The 20,000-nt window shown below is 23.6% G+C and overlaps 6 protein-coding genes across 6 annotated transcripts in view; 3 read left to right on the top strand and 3 right to left on the bottom strand.

The window, feature by feature from the left end:
* The window catches only part of dhkG (histidine kinase), a gene marked incomplete at both ends in the record, with an annotated part of 10,299 nt that extends 1,714 nt beyond the window's left edge, over positions 1-8,585 (top strand). The window contains one exon of the mRNA XM_633636.1: positions 1-8,585. This exon is cut by the window's left edge and continues 1,714 nt beyond it. Coding sequence (XP_638728.1) covers positions 1-8,585 — 8,585 coding nt within the window.
* Positions 8,586-8,767: 182 nt separating this feature from the next.
* Positions 8,768-11,669, bottom strand: DDB_G0284073 (hypothetical protein; the record flags this gene model as incomplete). Its single annotated transcript, XM_633635.1, has 4 exons — positions 8,768-10,246; positions 10,332-10,551; positions 10,642-11,187; positions 11,272-11,669. 4 exons carry the CDS (start codon positions 11,667-11,669, stop codon positions 8,768-8,770), a joined length of 2,643 nt encoding a protein of 880 aa, XP_638727.1.
* Positions 11,670-12,226: 557 nt separating this feature from the next.
* rnrA (ribonucleotide reductase large subunit) lies at positions 12,227-14,930 on the bottom strand (the record flags this gene model as incomplete). The annotated part of the gene is made up of 2 exons (XM_633634.1): positions 12,227-14,758; positions 14,850-14,930. The coding sequence occupies 2 exons, from the start codon at positions 14,928-14,930 to the stop codon at positions 12,227-12,229; spliced, it is 2,613 nt and encodes an 870-aa protein (XP_638726.1).
* A 1,344-nt stretch (positions 14,931-16,274) lies between these two features.
* Positions 16,275-18,195, top strand: rcdII (PH domain-containing protein; the record flags this gene model as incomplete). Its single annotated transcript, XM_633633.1, has 5 exons — positions 16,275-16,409; positions 16,594-16,743; positions 16,856-16,959; positions 17,112-17,363; positions 17,442-18,195. The coding sequence occupies 5 exons, from the start codon at positions 16,275-16,277 to the stop codon at positions 18,193-18,195; spliced, it is 1,395 nt and encodes a 464-aa protein (XP_638725.1).
* A 307-nt stretch (positions 18,196-18,502) lies between these two features.
* On the top strand, positions 18,503-19,851 carry DDB_G0284069 (hypothetical protein; the record flags this gene model as incomplete). The annotated part of the gene is made up of 2 exons (XM_633632.1): positions 18,503-18,595; positions 18,664-19,851. 2 exons carry the CDS (start codon positions 18,503-18,505, stop codon positions 19,849-19,851), a joined length of 1,281 nt encoding a protein of 426 aa, XP_638724.1.
* A 134-nt stretch (positions 19,852-19,985) lies between these two features.
* The window catches only part of clybl (citrate lyase subunit beta-like protein), a gene marked incomplete at both ends in the record, with an annotated part of 1,083 nt that continues 1,068 nt past the window's right edge, over positions 19,986-20,000 (bottom strand). Inside the window, one exon of the mRNA XM_633631.1 lies at positions 19,986-20,000. This exon is cut by the window's right edge and continues 1,068 nt beyond it. Within this exon, the coding sequence (XP_638723.1) occupies positions 19,986-20,000 (15 nt within the window).

Raw genomic sequence — 20,000 nt, 5'->3', positions numbered from 1 at the left:
TATTGGAGAGTATTCATGGTAAAGGTTGTATTCATAGAGATATTAGACCAAATAATATATATATAAATTCAGAATGTAAAGTTAAATTGGCAAATTTTCAATTTTCAATATTTAAAAAAACTTCTTCTTTTTTAAAGAAATCAAAATTTCAACAACAACACCAACAAAGTGAAAACAATAACAATAATACACTTGATTCCGATATAACAATGATTGATAATATTGATTTAACAAATAGTTATAATAATAATAATAATAGTTCAACAAATAATATATTTTTTAATTTTAATAATGATTATGATGAAGAATCTATAAATGAATTGTTTAAGAGTTATCCAGATTTATCAAGATTTAGTACATCAACCTATTATTATATATCACCAGAGGATACTGGTAGAACTATTCATCCAGTAGATGAGAAATCTGATCTTTATTCATTGGGTGTAACATTTTTCGAGTTGTTAACTGGTAGATTACCATTTCAATCATCTGATCTATCAGAATTAATTCATTCACATTTAGCAAAGAAACCACCATTAGTCATAGATTTAAATCAAAATGTTCCATTAATTCTATCGAATATAGTTAATAAATTATTACAAAAATCACCTGATGATCGTTATCAATCTGCATATGGTTTAAAAAAAGATTTAGAAATGTTTAAATTACAATTATCAATAATAAATAATAATAATAACAACAACAACAATAATAATAATAATAATAATAACAATTTATCAAATCAACAAATTACAGATTTTAAATTAGGTGCATATGATGTATTAAATAGACCATATATTTCAAATGAATTATATTCAAGAAAAAAAGAATTAAATTCAATTTTAACAACAATTAAAAGGGTTTCAAAAGGTGGTAAAGAATTTATAATAGTATCAGGTTTATCAGGTGTTGGTAAAACTAGTTTAATTAATCAAGCATGTAAAAAATCAAATACAAAAGTCCGATTCATTTGTGGTAAATTCGATCAATTTAATAAAAGTCCATATAGTGCTATCATTGAAGCCTTATCGCAATTGGTTAATTTAATTTTATCGCTAAGTCCATTGGAATTGGAATTCTATAAAGATAGATTATTAAGAACACTCGGTTCAAATATTTCAGTTATAACTGAAGTCATACCAAAGTTATGTTTAATCGTTGGTACTCATTATAAAGTTTTACCATTACCATCGTCTGAATCTCAAAATAGATTCGATTTAGCATTTAAAGATTTCCTAAGAGTTTTTGCAGAAGAAGGTAACCCTTTAGTTTTATTTTTAGATGATTTTCAAAGAGCTGATCCATCTTCATATCGTTTAATTAAATTATTAATGGAATCTAATAATTCAACTTCAAATAATTCAACATTTTTAAATTGTAATGGTAATAATAATAATAATAATAATAATTTTAGTATTAATAATAATAATAATAATAATAATGGTTGTAACAATAACAATAATAATAATAATAATAATATTAATAATAACAATAATAATAATAATAATAATAATATTAATAATAGTGGTGGTAGTTTAAATTATTTATTAGTAATTGGTGCATTTAGAGAGAATGAACCAAATTTCGAATTGGATTTTGGGGATTTATCAAATTTTATAACAATGAAAATAGTTTTAAAAAATTTAGATTTAAAATATGTAAATCTTATGGTATCAACGACATTACATGCATCACCACAAGAAACATTATCATTATCACAGGTTGTATTATCAAAAACTCATGGTAATGCTTTCTTTGTAATTTTATTCTTACGTACTTTATTTGACGAATCATTGGTTTATTTCTCAACTACAACAGATAAATGGTGTTGGAATATTGAAAAAATTCAAAAAAGGGAATTCACTGATAATGTCGTAGAATTTATGGTTGAAAATTTAAAACAATTGGATAAACAAGCTCAACGTGTTTTACATTTAGCATCTTGTATTGGTAATAGTTTCGATTTAGATATGTTAGCTTTTGTTGCTGAATTATCACCCGAACAATGTTTAAAAATTATGGCTGAAATAATTTCAAGAGATTTAATTGTAATTACACAACAACCAACAACAACAACAAATAATAATACTACTAATAATACTAATAATAATAATACAAATAATAATAATAATAATACCAATGGTAATAATAGTGATATTAATCAAACAAATTTAATTAGATATCATTTTGTTCACGATAGAATTCAACAGGCTGCTTTTAATTTAGTTTTATTAAAAGATGAAAAGAAACAAATTCATTTAAATATTGGTAGAATATTATATAAAAAGTATTATGTTCAATCTAATAACAATAGTTCCAACAACAACAACAACAATAATAATAATAATAATATTAATATATTTGAAATTTTAAATCAATATAATTTTGGAATTGAATTAATTAAGGATCAAGATGAAAGATTAAATTTATCGAAATTAAATTTTGAAGCAGGTTGTAAAGCAAATTCATCAACAGCATTTAATTATGGTAATCAATATTTTCAAATTGCATTGAATTTATTATTTGGTGAAAGTGAACAAGGTGAGGATGATGATTTAGTTTGGAATGAACATTATCAAATGTTATTTAATATTTATTTAGAGAAATCACAATCTGAATTTATGGTTGGTAATTGTCAAGAATCAGATAGACTATTGGAGAAAGCATTACAACGAGCTAAAAAGGATGAACATATTGGTGAAGTTACTGCAAGAAGAGTTAAACAGTATACACTTCAATTAAGATTTGATGATTGTATTGAAATGAGTATAGAATTCTTAAAGAGGCAAGGTATTTTCCTTGATATTAATCTATCAATGGATACATTAACAAAAGATTATCAAAAGTTTAAAAATCGATTAAATGGTCAACCAATTTCAACGATAATGAATAAATTGGTTGGTGGTGGTGGTGGTGGTAGTGGTAGTAGTAATAATAGTAATAATGGTAGCGTAGTATCTCCATTAGTAGATTGCTGCCTAAGAGTTATGGTTATTATGATGCCATCATTATATTTAAATAATTTAAATGTTTTAACTTTATTATTGATGAAGTTTGTGGAATATACATTGGAGAATGGTATTTCAAGTTGGAGTAGTACAGCATTCGCTATGTTTGGTATGGTGGTTTCAATTGGTCATTTTTGTGATTACTCTGTTGGTTATCAATTTGGTCAATATGCAATGAGTTTAAAAGAAAAATATTCTGAACAACCAGGTACAAAAGGTATGGTAACTTTATTATATTCTGGTTATATTCATCATTTAGGTAACCATCTTTCAACTAGTATACCAATTGTAAAACAAGCTTTCTTGGAATCAATTGAATATGGTGATTTCGGTTGTGCATGTTATGCCTCTGTAAATTTAATACTTCATAGAATTTTATTAGGTTTACCATTGGATGAAACTTATCAATTATCAAAACAATATTCAAATTATATTGAACAATATTATTTTAAACCAATGTATCAAATTGTAGTTTCACTTCAAAATTTTATTTTAGAATTAACTGGTACTGATTTATTACCAGAGCAGCAGCAACCACAACAGCAAACACCAAATAATTCAAATAGTTCATGTGGTAGTAATTGTAGTAGTGGGGGTAATAGTAATAATAGTAATTTAAATTGTAGTTCAGGTAGTAGTTTTGCAAGTGGTAGTAATTATAATAATATTAATATTAATAATAATAATAATAATAATAATAATAATAATAATAATAATAATAATAATAACTATAATGCTGAATGGGATATAGAAGAATTTGAAAATGATTTATTATCAACACCAGATGTTCACTGTCCAATTGCATATCATTTCATATCAAAATGCCAAACTTGTTATCTATTTGGTGATTTTGAAAGTGCATGGCAAGCTGTACTTAGGGGTGAAAATTCAATTATAGGTATATTTGCTCATACTCATTTATTTTCAGTTTTATATTTATTTAAATCTTTAATAATAATGAAAAATTTAGGTAATCAACATAATAATAATAATAATAATAATAGCAATCACATTTATAAAACATATGGTATTGAAAATGAAAATAATAATGATAGTAATAATAATAATTATAATTTTAAAATATATAGTCTAGAAGAAGAGATTAAAATGGCAAAAGATTGTATTGAAAAGTTAGAATCATATTCAGAACAATCATATGAAAATTTTAGTTCACAATTAATGTTAGCAAAAGCAGAATTTGAAAGAATTAATGGTAATTTCGAACAAGCAATGGAATATTTTTCAGAGGCTATTTCACTAGCACAACAATTTAAATATCAACAATATGAAGCTTTAGCTAATGAATTATCATCAAGAATGTATATTCAAATTAAAAAATTTGCTGTTGCAAAAGCATATTTAATTGAATCTCATCAATGTTATAAATCTTGGGGTGCTCTAAGAAAAGCAAATCAATTAGAATTAGAATTTCCAAATTTATTAAATTTTAATCGTTTAAATGTACAAACAAAACGTTCAAAAAGATTTGAATATTCAAATAATAATAATAATAATAATTCAAATAATAATAATAATAATGCAAATCAATCACAAGCATCAATATCATTATCATCATCAACTTCATTTAATTCAAAAATAATTGGTAATTCTTCAAATTCTTCAAATAATAATTTTAATAATAATAATAATAATAATAATAATAATAATAATTTAATGGCAATTTCAAGTTCAAGTAGTATTTGTAGTAGTGGTTCAGGTAGTTATGGAAGTAGTAATGGTATCAGTGGTACCACACAATTAAATAGTAATTATAATAGTAATTTCTTTGAACCAAGTTTATCAATTAGAAGAAGATCACAAGATGGTACAGTTTCAACTAAAAATTTATCAAGATATCCTGTAGATGCCGTTGATTTATGTTCAGTTATAAAAGTTTCACATTCATTAGCTGAAGAGATTTATTTCGATAGATTATTAAAAAGATTAATGAAAGTTGTTATTAAAAATGCTGGTGCAAGTCGTGGATTTCTATTATTAATTGAAGATAAAATCACTAAAGAATTATTCATTAATCCAACTTCAAAAACAAACATAACATTATTAGGTGATCTAAGTGTTGCTGCTTCTGCATTAGTTAATAATGAAAAAGTAATCGTTGAAGTATTTATAAATAATAATATAAATAATAATAATATTAATATTAATAGTAGTGGTTATAATAATACAAATAAAAATGATAATAATAATAATAATAATTATAGTCCAGCATATAATAATAATAATAATAATAATAATAATAATAATAATAATAATAATAATAATAATAATAATAATAATAATAATAATAATAACAATAATAATAAAAAACAAATTAATGAAATTATAAAAAATGATTCATTTAATGAAGAGGATGGAACATGGAATATGTGTTTATCAATGATAAATTATGTAAAGAGAACTTTGACACCATTATTGATAACAAATGCAATTCAAGATAATACATTTTCAGAGGATCCGTATGTAAAGAAAAGAAATCCAAAGAGTATATTAGTTTTACCAATTGTTTATCAAGGTAATTTAGTTTCGATTCTATATTTAGAGAATAATTTCTCAACTGGTATTTTCTCAAATGAGAAATTAGAGATTTTAAATTTAATTTCATCTCAAATTGCAATTTCATTCTCAAATGCAAGATTATTTATAAAAGTGAATCAATTAGCTAACCAAGCATTTTTAGCAAAAGAAGAAGCAGAGAAAGCAAATAAAGCAAAATCAGATTTCATTTCAAATATGTCTCATGAAATGAGAACACCTTTAAATCATATAATTGGTAGTATTGAACTATTGAAATCCTATAATCATCTATTCAATTCCGATCAAAAGGAATTATTGGATATTAGTGCAAAATCTTCAGAATCTTTATTATTTATGGTTAATAATATATTGGATTTATCAAAAGTTGAACAAGGTAAAACTAAATTAAACTTGACAAACTTTAATTTGGTTTCATTTTTAGAGGATTCAATTTGTGCCATCTCTCCAAATGCTCATTTAAAAGGTGTCTATATTGCATTATTCATTAATCCATGTTTATCTAAAATTCCTGTAATTGGTGATATAAATATTCTTAGACAAGTTATTGTAAACCTTTTAACAAATGCTATCAAATTTACTGAATCTGGTCAAGTTTATATAAAATTAAATTTATCAATTAATAATAATCCAACAACAACAAATAATAAGAAACAATTAAATACCGATAATGATGGTGATGATGATGATGATGACGATAATGAAAATTTAGATGAAAATAATGAAGATACTTCAATTGATTTAGATGATAATGGTAAAGTAATTTATCAAAAGAATCCAAAATCTAATCAATGTTATATTGTTAATATTGAGGTTGTTGATAGTGGTATTGGTATAAAGAATGAAGACTTTGGTAAACTATTTCAAAGATTTTCACAAATAGAATGTGGTTCAAATAGAGCTTATGATGGCACTGGCTTAGGTTTAAGTATTGTCAAAGATTTAGTTTGTAATTTAATGAAAGGTGATATTGGTGTTAAAAGTAAAGTTGGTGTTGGTTCAACATTTCATTTTTGTGTTGAATTAGGTAAATCTTTTGATGAAAGTATGTCAAATAAATATCATTTACCATTAGAGTTATTAAATAATAATAATAATAATAATAATAATAATAATAATAATAATAATAATAATAATAATAATAATAATAATAATAATAATAATAATAATAATATCAATTGTAGTAATGGTGGTAGTGTTAATATTAATTCAAGTGGTAATTCAGTATTTAGTTGTTCGAGTAGTAATAGTGGAACAAGAGTTACAATTTTAGAAGAGAATAAAATAATTTGTGATCAATTATCAATGTTATGTGTTTCAAATGGTTTAAATGATTTAACGGTTTTAAATGATATATTCTCATTAGAGTTATTAGCGGATTGTTTAGATTGTTATAAACCACCAATTCAATCACCAAGATTCGGTTCAACTTCTTCATCATTGGTTTTATTATCACCACGTTCAACTTTAAATTTATCTCCAAAAATTATTTCACCAAGACCATATCCAAATAATCAAAATAATTTTCTTTCTTCATCACCACAAATGTTATCACCATTACCAAATTCACCATTATCATCTTCACAACAACATCAAAATAATAATAATATTAATAATAATAACATTAATAATAATAATAATAATAATAATAATAATAATAATAATAATAATAATAATAATAATAATAATAATAATAATAATAATAATAATAATAATAATAATAATAATAATAATAATAATAATGGTGTAGGTTTAAGTATAAATTTAAGTAATTTAAATAATCATAATCATAATAATAGTCATAATAATAATAGTCAACAAATACAATATCAAAATTCAAAAGAAATTTTTATTATTGGTTTACCATTTTCATATAATGAGGATAAAATTTTAACACTAGTTGAAAATATTAAATCTTTAACATATAGTGCAAGTTTTAATAAGAGAGGTAATATTTCAATTAGTTCAAATGTAAATAAAGTTGAATTTATATTGGTAACTCATATTCTATTAAGTGCAAATTCCAGAGAAATTTTAAATAATTCAAATATTTATATTGTAAATCGTCCAATTAAAATGAAAACTTTACATAAAACATTTTTAAAAATATTTGAAAATAATAATAATAATAATATAAATAATATTAATAATAATAATAATAAAAGTAATTCTCCAATTCCTGAAGATTCAAAACATTCACAATATAAATATCAAAAACAATTATCAGAGAGTAATATTTGTTATACAAAGAAACCAATTTCACCTTCACCATCTTCTGCAACTGTCATATTGGAACAACAACAAGATCATAATTTACAATCTCCAACTGCAATAACTACAAATTTAATTTCAGAAGAGTATGATCATTTTGATAGTAATAGTACACCACCACCAAATACAGCAACTACAACTACGACTACAACAACTTTGGCAAATTCTGCATTGGCAAATTCAACATTGGCAAATTCAATATCAACAACTTCACACTCTTCTACTTCTACTTCTTCTTCCTCCTCCTCTTCATCTTCTTCTTCCTCTTCATTGTCATCTACTACAACAATTACAACGACTACTACAACAACTTCAAATTTAGATAAAATGTTAATTGATAAGAAAATAACATCAACTCAAGAATTAAAGATATTAATTGTTGAAGATAATGAAATGAATGCAAATATTATGTTTAAAATGTTGGCGAAATTAGGTATTCAATGTGAACCTCATCTTGCATTAAATGGCTTAGAAGGTGTAAAAAAAGCAAAAAATGAAGAATATGATTTAATCATTATGGATATTCAAATGCCTGTTATGTGTGGTTTGACTGCAACAAGTTTAATAAGAAAACATGAAGGAACAAAGAAAAGAACTCCAATCGTTGCTATCACTGCAAGTGCAATGAATGGTGAAATGTCAAAAGCATTAGCAGCTGGTTGTGATGATTATTTATCAAAACCATTACAATTAAAGGATTTACGTTATGTAATCAATAGATATGGTCCAATAACATTGGAATATAATTCTTAAAAAAAAAAACAAAAAACAAAACAATTATAATCTATTTTTTTTTTTTCCCACCTCCAAGGAAATAAATAATATTCATTTCTTGGTTTTTTTTTTTTTTTTTTTTTTTTTTTTTAGTAAATATAAACTATTAAAATTTTATAAAAAAAAAAAAGTAATAATAATTAATTAATTAATTTGGAATTTTATTTATTTTTTTTGTGATTATTTACACTATTATCGAATGAGATGGTTGTTAATAAAAATGTTGAAATCTCAAATCCTGTAGGTCTATTTTGTGTTATTCCATTAGTTGTTGCTCCACTAACTATTTCACCATTGATGTTGGTACTTGTAGTTATCCCATTACCTGTTATAGTTTGACTACTGGATATTACCTTATCCACTGTTGTCGTGAAACCCCCACCCTCTGTAATTGTATCAAAACCAGTGGTTGTATTATTATTTCCTCCTGTTGTTATATTATTTGGTATTGGTATTGGAATTGGTTCACTACTTGTATTATTTGGTTCCGTTGGATTTGGAATTGGTTCATTGCTTGTATTATTTGGTGTGGTTGGATTTGGTGTTATTATATGTGGTGGTCTTGGAATTGGGAATATTTTATCTGTTTCATTTGATGCATCAGGATTATAAATAAAATCAATAATAGTTTTATATTGATGTCCACCAACATTTAAAATTAAATTTAAACCACTATAATTTGCAGTTTTATTATAATTACTATTGATTAGAGTTATTGGTGGATAAATTAAAAGTAATGTTGAATTTGTAACATCTACTACTCTCAATGGAATACCATTAATTTTAACTGATACTAAATTACGATCAAATGTTGAGAATGTACCATTCAATTGAATGAATCCACCAGTGTTATTTAATTTTATAGTTGCATTATTGTTTTCGTTATTAATAGTAATTGATTTAAAATAATAAAAAGTAGTCATATTTGATTTTTGACCACCAACTGATATTGTAAAATTATAACTTTGGCCCTCGACTAGTTGTTGATGAATAAAATCAAAATATGGGGATGATATAGTACCACTTTCAATGTCAGTGTAAGTAATGAATGGAAAATTATTATTAACTAAAAGTATATTACCATTACCAGTAAAATCGAAACCACTACCATATAGAACCAATTTTTCAATACCATATTCATCAGTAAAACAAGAATAATGTGAAATTATTGGTGGTTTATAATTATAATAAAGAGTTTTTGAAATTTTTGTATTTTCAAATGTAAAAGTAGTTGAATGATTAACTCCAACTCCAATTGGAATTTCAATTACAAATTTACTATTTGGTATTATAAAATAGACATTATTATTGTTGTTATTATTATTATTACTATTATAATTATTATTATCATTATTACTGATACTTTTAATATCCCATCCCAAATCGACACCAGTTATATAAATATTAGTACCATTTGTATCAACTAAAAATACTTTATCAAAGGTTTCAAATACTTTAAAGTTTTTACAGACTGGATCTACATAGTAACCAAAATCTAAAAATTGATTTGGTAATATCATCTCACCACCTTTTTCACCACCCAAACATTGAAAACATGATGGTATTTCTCCATCTATTTTTAAATAATTAATTTTAATTGAACTAATTGAACAATAACTTTTTGGAATTGATCCAAAAATCTAAAATTATAATAAAAAATAAATTATTATTATTTACAATTATAAAAAAATATTAATAATATTAAAAAACATTTAATATACTTACTGTTGAATCTTGAATTATTAAATTTTTTAATTTTGTTTCATTGAAATTGGTTGGTAATTTTTGAAGAAAATTATTATATTGCACCTCTATACTTGAAATATTATTAAAATTAATTAAACTAATATTATATGAACATCCAAATGTTCTTAATGATGAACTTTCTGGTAATTTAAAGCAATTATTTTTACATTTTTCAATTAAACTACAAGTTTCGATATTACTTTTTTTTTAAAAAAAAAAAAAAAAAAAAAAATTAATAAATTAATATTGTAATTATTTTTGGAATGCATAAAATAAAAAAGAATCTTACAAATTAAAACCTGGATTTAAATAAGAAAAATCAAGTAAACTAATATTTGGTGAAATTTCAAAACCCAAACCAAATGTTTGAAAATTTGTTAAAGATGTTGATAAATTTAAAAATGACGATACTATATTAAATATTTGATATTTTTCTCTACTGTTATAAAAAATAACAACAAATTTATCAAGTTTTTTAAATGGGTTTGTAAAAGTTGGAATAGTAAAATTCTTATAATCTTGATTTAAAGAAATGTCATTGAAAATAGCAAATTCTAAATATGTTAGATTTAATAAATATTGACCCATTCTTAATGGTAAACTTGGATAATAATGAGTTAAAGCTAAATTTAATTTCAATAATCTATCATTGTATTTATTTAATTTATTTGGTAACCCATATCCAATTTGAGGTCTAACTATTGTTAATTCAGTTATATTTGACTCAAACCAACCATTTCCTAATTTAACTGATAAATAATTAAAAAATACTTTATTTAATGATTCTGGTAATTTTGTATTATTTGAAATTGGTTGACTTTGATTATTTATATTTCTTTATATTTTAATTAAAAAAAAGAATTAAAAAAAAGAATTTAAATAAAAAAAAACTGGAAAAAAATAATTTATAAATACATACATATCAGTTAAATAATTTAATTTAGTAATATTATCAAAAAATGAAGTTGATAATTGAATTCCACCTGATACTTTTAAAATTGAAAGATGTGTAAAAACTGTTAAATCCTCTTCAATTATATGGTTAACACCTATTCTATGTTGAGGTAAATTTATATAATTTATTGAATATATTTTTGGTTGATAAGGATCATATTGACCACATTTAAAAAATCCCCTAAACTTGCAAATATCTATACTTTTATCAATTGTTATATTATAAACATTTTTAAGTAAACTTGTTGCTGTATCATTTTCTAATATATTTAAAAAATTATTATTTTGAATTGATTGTGATTGAATATAATTTAAAAGGTTTAAAAAAATTAAAAATAAAATTGGAAATGTTATAAATTTCATTTTTTTTTATTATTATCTTTAAATTTAATTTTATGATTTTTTTATTTTAAAAAATAATTTCTCAATTTTTTTTTTTTTTTTTTTTTTTTTTTGAAATTGATCAAAAATCTTCAGATTTGCATGAAAAAAAAAATAAAAAATAAAAAAAAAAGTGAAAATAAAAAATAAAAAAAAAAAAGAAAAGAAAAAAATAAAAATAAAAATCTTTGGCACGAATCATTTCTTATAATCAAAATAATTAATTTTACAAACTTTGTCTTTGGGTGGATCATTTTTAAAATCTCCTTTTTTTTTTTTAAAAATTTTTTTTGTTTTTTATTTTTTTTTTTATTTTTTTTTCCATAACTTGATGATTATTAAATTATATTATTATTATTAAAATATTTAATTTTCTTTTTTTTTTTTTTTTTTTTTTTTTATACAAAATTGTTTTAACATAAATTGCTTTTTTTTTTCATTTTTTTTTTTTTTTCTTAAATCTTTTCTGATTTTTTTTTTTTTTTTTTTTTTTTTTCTTAAATCTTTTCTGATTGTTTTTTTTTTTTTTTCTTTTTTTTTTAACTACCACAAACTAAACAACCTTCTTCACGACGACAAGTCATACCATCATAATTAGCCAAATCATCTTCATTATTATTTTGTTGTTGTTGTTGTTGTTGTTGTTGTTGTTGTTGTTGGGTTATATTAAAACGAATTGGACTTGTTAAATTATTAGTTGGACTAGTAGAGATACGATTTGAAGAGTTTGGAGTTTTAGTTGGAGTTTTAAGTGGTGTAGTTGAGTTTATATTATTTTCAACTGGTTTTGGAGTTTGAGATACGATTGGATCAACAGTGAATTGAATTGCATCAGCGGCAGGACGAGTACGAAGATAGTACATACCAGTCTTTAAACCTTTCTTCCATGAGTAGAAATGCATTGAGGTGAGTTTAGCAAAGGTTGGTTCAGCAATGAAAACATTGAAACTTTGACTTTGATCGATGAAAGCACCACGATCAGCAGCCATATCGATGAGAGTTCTTTGACGGATTTCCCAAACTGTTTTATAGAGTTCTTTCAAATCATCAGGGATGCCACCGATGGATTGAATGGAACCACGTGCAGCAACGATTTGATTCTTCATCTCTGGTGACCAAATGCCCAATTCCATGAGATCTTCGAGTAATTGTTTGTTGACAATTGTGAATTCACCTGCTAAAACACGACGACTGTAAATGTTGGAAGTGTAAGGTTCAAAGCATTCATTGTTACCAAGGATTTGACTTGTTGAAGCGGTTGGCATTGGTGCAATGAGGAGTGAATTACGTAAACCACCCTTATTGACAATGTTATCCTTTAGCTCTGCCCAATTCCAACGAGAACTTGGTGTAACATTCCACATATCAAATTGGAGGATACCTTTGGAAGCTGGTGAACCTTTGAAAGATTCATAGGTACCATCACGGATCGCCAATTCATGAGAGGCAGTCAAAGCGGCAAAGTAAATGGTTTCGGCGATTTCAACATTTAATTTAGCGGCGGCAACACTATCGAAAGGCATACGCATTTTAATGAAAACATCGGCCAAACCTTGAATACCAATACCAATTGGACGATGTCTAAGATTTGAAGTTTTAGCCTCAGCCACTGGATAATAGTTACGATCGATGATAACGTTAAGATTGACGGTTATTAACTTTGTGATTTCAAATAGGAATTGATGGTCAAACTCTTTTTCTTTTGGATCGGTTGAGCCTACTTTTTGACGAACAAACTTTGGAAGTGCTATAGAGGCAAGATTACAAACGGCGATTTCATCTGGTGATGTGTATTGAATGATCTCGGTACAAAGATTACTACTACTAATGGTACCTAAATTCTTTTGATTGGATTTAGCATTACAGGCATCCTTGTACAAAATGAATGGAGTACCAGTTTCAACTTGAGACTCCATAATGGCGAACCAAAGTTCTTGAGCTTTAATGACACGTCTTGGGAGGTCAGGTGTTGCTTCGTATTTCAAATAGAGAGCACGATGTTCCTCTGAGTGAGTTTCAGCAAGACCTGGTGCTTCATTTGGACAAAAGAGGGCCCAATCGCCATTTTGTTCGACACGTTCCATAAAAATATCACTAACCCAAAGAGCATAGAATAGATCTCTAGCTCTCATCTCTTCCTTACCAGTGTTTTTCTTTAGATCAATAAATTCAAAGACATCAGCGTGCCATGGTTCCAAGTAAACGGCAAAGGCACCCTTTCTCTTGCCACCACCTTGATCGACGTAACGAGCAGTATCATTGAAAACACGAAGCATTGGCACCAAACCATTGCTTGTACCATTGGTACCACGAATATAACTTTGAGCAGCACGAATCTTATGAACTGCAATACCAATACCACCGGCACTCTTTGAAATGAGTGCACATTGTTTCAAAGTGTCATAAATACCATCGATTGAATCCTCCTTCATTTGAACCAAGAAACAAGATGACATTTGTGGTGATGGTGTACCTGCGTTGAATAGAGTTGGTGTGGCATGAGTGAACAATTTCTCAGACAAACGTTTGTAGGTGTTGATGGCAGATTCGAGGTCTTCGCCATGGATACCAATGGAGACACGCATCAACATGTGTTGTGGACGCTCGACAATTTTACCATTGATACGATGAAGATAGGAACGTTCCAATGTTTTGAATCCAAAGAAATCGTAATCGAAATCACGATAATAATCAATGACACTCTCCAATCTCTCACCATGTTTCATTACGATTTCATAGAGCTCCTTGCTGACCAATGGTGCCAATAAATTGCTCTTTGGATTAATGAATTCATATTGTTTCTTAACTGTCTCTACAAAACTCTTTGAAGTTTGTTTATGAAGATTCGATACACTAATACGTGCTGCCAAAATACCATAATCTGGATGACGTGTTGACATATATGCTGCTGTCTCGGCTGCCAAATTATCCAATTCTGTAGTCTTTACACCTGGAAATACTCCACTAACTACTTTTTGTGCTACTTCAATTGGATCAACTATATCTGAATTTAATTTTGGTTCCATTTCACATAAAAATGAAATTCTTGATGTAATTTTATCAAATGATACCTTTATTTTTTTTTTTTTTTTATTATTAGTTTTATTGTTTATTTTTTTATTTTTTTTATTTATAAATAGTTTTATTTAATGTTAATTTTACATTTTCTTTTGTACCATCTCTTTTTACAACATACATCTTTGACTCTTTATTTGGAGTTACATTAATACTATTACTTATCATCTAATATAAAAATTTTAAATTTTAATAACAATGTTAGTAAAATAAAAAAAATAATAAAAATTTGTTGTTAAGGGGGGAGTGTTGGTTGTAACCAACGTTTTTAGTGGAAAATTACTTTTTTTTTTTTTTTTTTTTTTATTTTTTTTGTTTTTTTTTATTAATTTAACTTTTTTAGGGATTTAAAAAAACAATGAGGAAAGGGAAAAAAAAAAAAAAAAAAGGAGAGATTATTATAAGAAATAAACAAATATTTAATAAAAAAAACAAAAAAAAAAAAGTGATTGTTGTTTTTTTTTTTATTTATTTATTTAGTTTATTGCTATATATTATTGATGTTTGAGGAAAATTAAAAATAAATTTTTTTTTTTTTTTTTTATTATTTTTTTTTTTTTTTTTTAATTTTTTTTATTTTTTTATTTTTTTTTTTTGGCGCGATAATTTTAACGCACATATTTTTTTATAAATATATTGTGCTCCTCGCGCCAAAAAAAAAAAAAAATAATCAAGACCACCCTATTTTTTTTTTTTTTTTTCATGAAATATTAATTATTAATTAATTTAGATTAATAACAATTTCGAGAATCTTCTTATAGATTCTTACAACCAAAAAATAATAAATAATAATAATAAAAAAAAAAAAAAACAAAAAAAATAAAAAAAATAAAAAAATAAATAAAAAAATAAAAAAATAAAAAAAATAAATAAAAAAAAATAATAAAATAAAATTTAAAAAAAATTGTTTAGAAATGTATAACAAAATTTAATTTAAATCAAATTTTGTTATACAACACTCAATTAAATCTCAGAGCGATCAAAAATTAATTTTATTAATAATTTTTAAAAAAATATTATAATTCTTTAATTTTATTTTTTTTAGGGTTTAAAATAAAAAAAAAAAAAAAAAAAAAGAAAATCTCGTTATTGCTTTAGGTGAAACAAATGCTATTATTACTCAAATTCAAAAAAAACTTATGAAATTTCGTTAAAATAAGCAAATATTATTATAATTATTTTCTTTTAAAATTAAAAAATCAAAAAAAAAAAAAAAATAAAAAATAAAAAATAAAAAAAAAATAAAAAATAAAATAAATAAAAATAAAAAAAAAATCAAAAAGAAAAAAAAAAAAAAAAAAATAAAATAAAATAAATTAACAAATTTCAAATTAAAAAAAAAAAAAAAAAGTAACACATAGATTCATTAAAAAAAAAAAAAAAAAAAAAAAAAAAAAAAAAAAAAAGTAGAGAGAAACAACCTATAGAAATATAATCTCCATTCATTACAAACTTTTGTTTCTCAATTTATATAAATAAAAAATAAAATAAAAAAAAAAAAAAACCTTCAAAATGGACAGTAATGCAGCAGAGAAATCTTCAAAAGAAATAATTGAAGATCTTCAAAGACAGTTATTGACAGAAAAAAATAGAAATAGAACATTAGTAGAAGAATTAAAACAATTAAGAGACTCACATGCAAGAATTGTAATTATAATTTTATTTTATTTTCTTTTTTAATTAAAATATATATTTTACACTTTTTTTTTTTTTTTATATTAACATATTACTTTTTTTCCTTTTTTTATTATTATATTATATTTTTTGTTTTTATTATTATTATTATTTTTTTTTTTTTTATTAATCATTTTTACAAATTACCTTTATTTAGCAAATAGTAACAGAGAATGAAGAAGAGTATATTACTAATAAATTTATGAAATATTTGAATCAATTGAAAAAAGAAAAGGAAGAACTTGCCTTAAAAGTGGAACAAGAGGAAGAATACCTTACAAATACTCTTCAAAAGAAAATGTTAACTGTATGTTTTTCACTTTTTTTATTTTATTTACATATTTTTTTTTTTTTATGTTTTATTTATTAATTTTTTTTTTTTTATATATATATAAATTTTGTTATACTTGATTTTATAGATTATGAAAGAAAAAGTCGATCTTGAAAATCAATTAGAACAAGAAGAAGAATTCATTGTAAATAAATTACAAAAACAAATTCAAGATGTAATGAAAGATAAAAAGTAATTATATTTATTTTAAAAAAAAAAGAAAAAAAGAAAGAAAAAAAAAAAAAAAAAAAAAATACCTCTTTTATTAATACCCCTCTTTTCTTACTTTTTTTAATTTTTTTTAATTTTTTTTTATTTCTAATTCTAATTTATAATTATTTTAGAGCATTAGAAAAAAGATTAGAAAATGAAATTAATGATCATAGATCACTTTTGAAATTACAAGATGAGGTAATTGTATTAAGAGATAAAATCAAAGAACTTGAATCTAATGGTAATAAAAAAGAAGATATTGATGCATTAAAAGCTGAAAACTTTGTATTAGGTCAAAAGATTATTAGAGAACAAGAAAAACTTTCAAAAGTTAATTCAGAAAATACTAAATTAATGTCAAATTTAGAAATTGATGACGAAAGGTAATTATTACCATTACCATATTTTATATATTATTAATTATTAATTATTATTAATTATTATTTTTATTTTTATTTTAGAAATTTTAATAATAAATCTAAAAGAAATAGAAGTATATCATTCCCAACATCAATGGCATCAACAACTACTACAACAACTACATCAATTACTTCATCAACCACATCAATTACTTCATCGACTTCATCAATAAATTCATCAGGTTCATCTTCAACAAACAATACATGTAATAATAATAGTAGTAGTAATATACCAACATCACCATTAAGTTGTAGTAGTAATAGTAGTGGTGGTGGTGGTGGTAGTGGAAGTTTAAATAATAGTTGTAATAGTAATTGTAGCAATAGTAGTAATAGTAGTAATAACAATTGCAACAACAACAACAACAATAATAATGGAAATTCAAAATTAAGTACAGGTGTACCAATTACAAGATCAAGATCATCATCATCAAATTCAAATCCATGTTTAATTACAAAGATTGTCAAAGAAGGTTGGTTAAAGAGAAAATCAATTAGTAGTTCAAATCAAGAAACTTTAGAAAAGAGATATTATGAAATCTCAACCGATGGTGAAATGAGGGAATATTTCGATGAAACTAAACAAATTCCAACTTCACAATACATAAACTTAGATACCTGCTTCCAAATTGATATCGTCACTGATAATCCAAATCATCCAGGTTATTCCGATATAAAATTATACATCAAAACAAATTCAATCTCTCCTGTTGAAATTATTACTTTTTCAACTTCTTCAAATGATTGTAATGATTGGAAAGATACAATTTCATCTTTAATGCCATTAAAAAGATAAAAAAAAAAAAAAAAAAAAAAAAAAAAAAAAAGCTATAGCTAGATTAAACTTTTATACTTTTTTTTTTTTTCTTTTTTTTCTTTTTCTTTTTCTGTTTTTTAAAAAAATAAAATAAAAACTTTTCTCTCAGAATTAATGTAATAAATAATCACTAAAAATAAATAAAAAAAAAAACAAAAATAAAATCATTTTTTTAATCGCCAAAAATAAAAAAAAATTTTTCGTTCGGTTTTGCCCACAATTTTTTTTTTTTTTTTTTTTTTTTTTTTTTTTTTTTTTTTTTTTTTACATTTCAAAAATAATAAAAATGGTGGATGTAGTGTTAGGTTTTACAGAACAAGATTTTGATAAATCTCAATTAACAAGTAATTATTTTCCAACTAAAGTTGGTGGTAAACCAGTATGTATTATTTATTATTTACGTAAATATATATATATATATATATACTAATAAATAAAAATAAATAGGCATGGTTAGATTTAAGTAATATACCAAAAAAAGAAGAATTAGTTTGTGAAAAATGTTCAAAACAAGTTTCATTTTTGATGCAAATTTATGCACCAATTGATGAAAAAGAAGAAAGTTTTCATCGTATGATTCATATATTTTGTTGTAAAGATCCAAGATGTGGTTATTATATTGCAATTAGAACTCAGTTACCACAAATAAATGATTTTTATCCAATGGATGCAGATGAAAGAAAATATGATCAAGATTATAATGATATTTATAAAAATCAATTACAATATACTAAAAATAGACAAAATACATGTGAATATTGTGGTTGTTTTGCAAAATCAAATTGTAGTGGTTGTAAAAAAGTTCATTATTGTGGTAAAGAACATCAACAATTAGATTGGCAATTAGGTCATAGTGAACAATGTAAATTATTAAAAGATATTAATGATGATAATGATAATAGTGGTGATAATGATAAAAAATTACCAAGAAAAAGAGCATCAGAATTTTTATTTAAAGAACTTGATATCATAACTGAAAATCAAGAATTAAAAGAATTTCCACCAACAAATGATAATAGTAATAATAATAATAATAATAATAATAATGATAATAATGATAATGATAATGATAATGACGATGAATATGATGATGATAATGATGAAGATGATATTGATTTAGATGAGAATGGTAATGCAATTTATAAGAATGAAATTGGTAAAGAGTTAGTACCAACGAATAGTGGTGGTGAGACAGTGACTGGTGATGCTGATGCAATTAGTAAATTTGAAGATTATGTTAGTGAAACTGGAAAGAAAGCAGAATTTAATGAAGAAACATTCACAAAGATTAAAGATAAATCATTGATTTATTTTAAACGTATAATTGAAAAAGATCAAGATCAAATCTTACGTTACTCAAAACATTCAAATTATCCAATACTTTGGGTATCTGATACTGATCAAGCACCATCACAAATTCCAACCTGTTCAAATTGTGGTTCAAATAGAAAATTCGAATTTCAAATTTTACCACAATTACTTTATTTCTTAGGAATGGATTCAAGTTTAGAAAATAATTCTTCTGATATTGATTTTGGTATTTTATCAATTTATACATGTGAATCATCTTGTAAAATTAATAATTCATCATCATTTGTTAAAGAATTCATTTTTAAACAAGATTTTAAAAAATAAATTTAATTTTAAATAAAGTTTATTATTATTATTATTGCTTTTGATTTTAAAAATTGGATTGTTACTTTTTTTTTTTTTTTTTTTTTTTTTTTTTTTTTTTTTTATTTGAATATTGAAAGGTGATAGATAGTAATTTATTGTTGTTGTTG

Source organism: Dictyostelium discoideum (assembly GCF_000004695.1).
Source record: "Dictyostelium discoideum AX4 chromosome 4 chromosome, whole genome shotgun sequence".
Taxonomy (NCBI): Eukaryota; Evosea; class Eumycetozoa; order Dictyosteliales; family Dictyosteliaceae; genus Dictyostelium; species Dictyostelium discoideum.
This window is presented reverse-complemented; position numbering and strand designations above follow the sequence as displayed.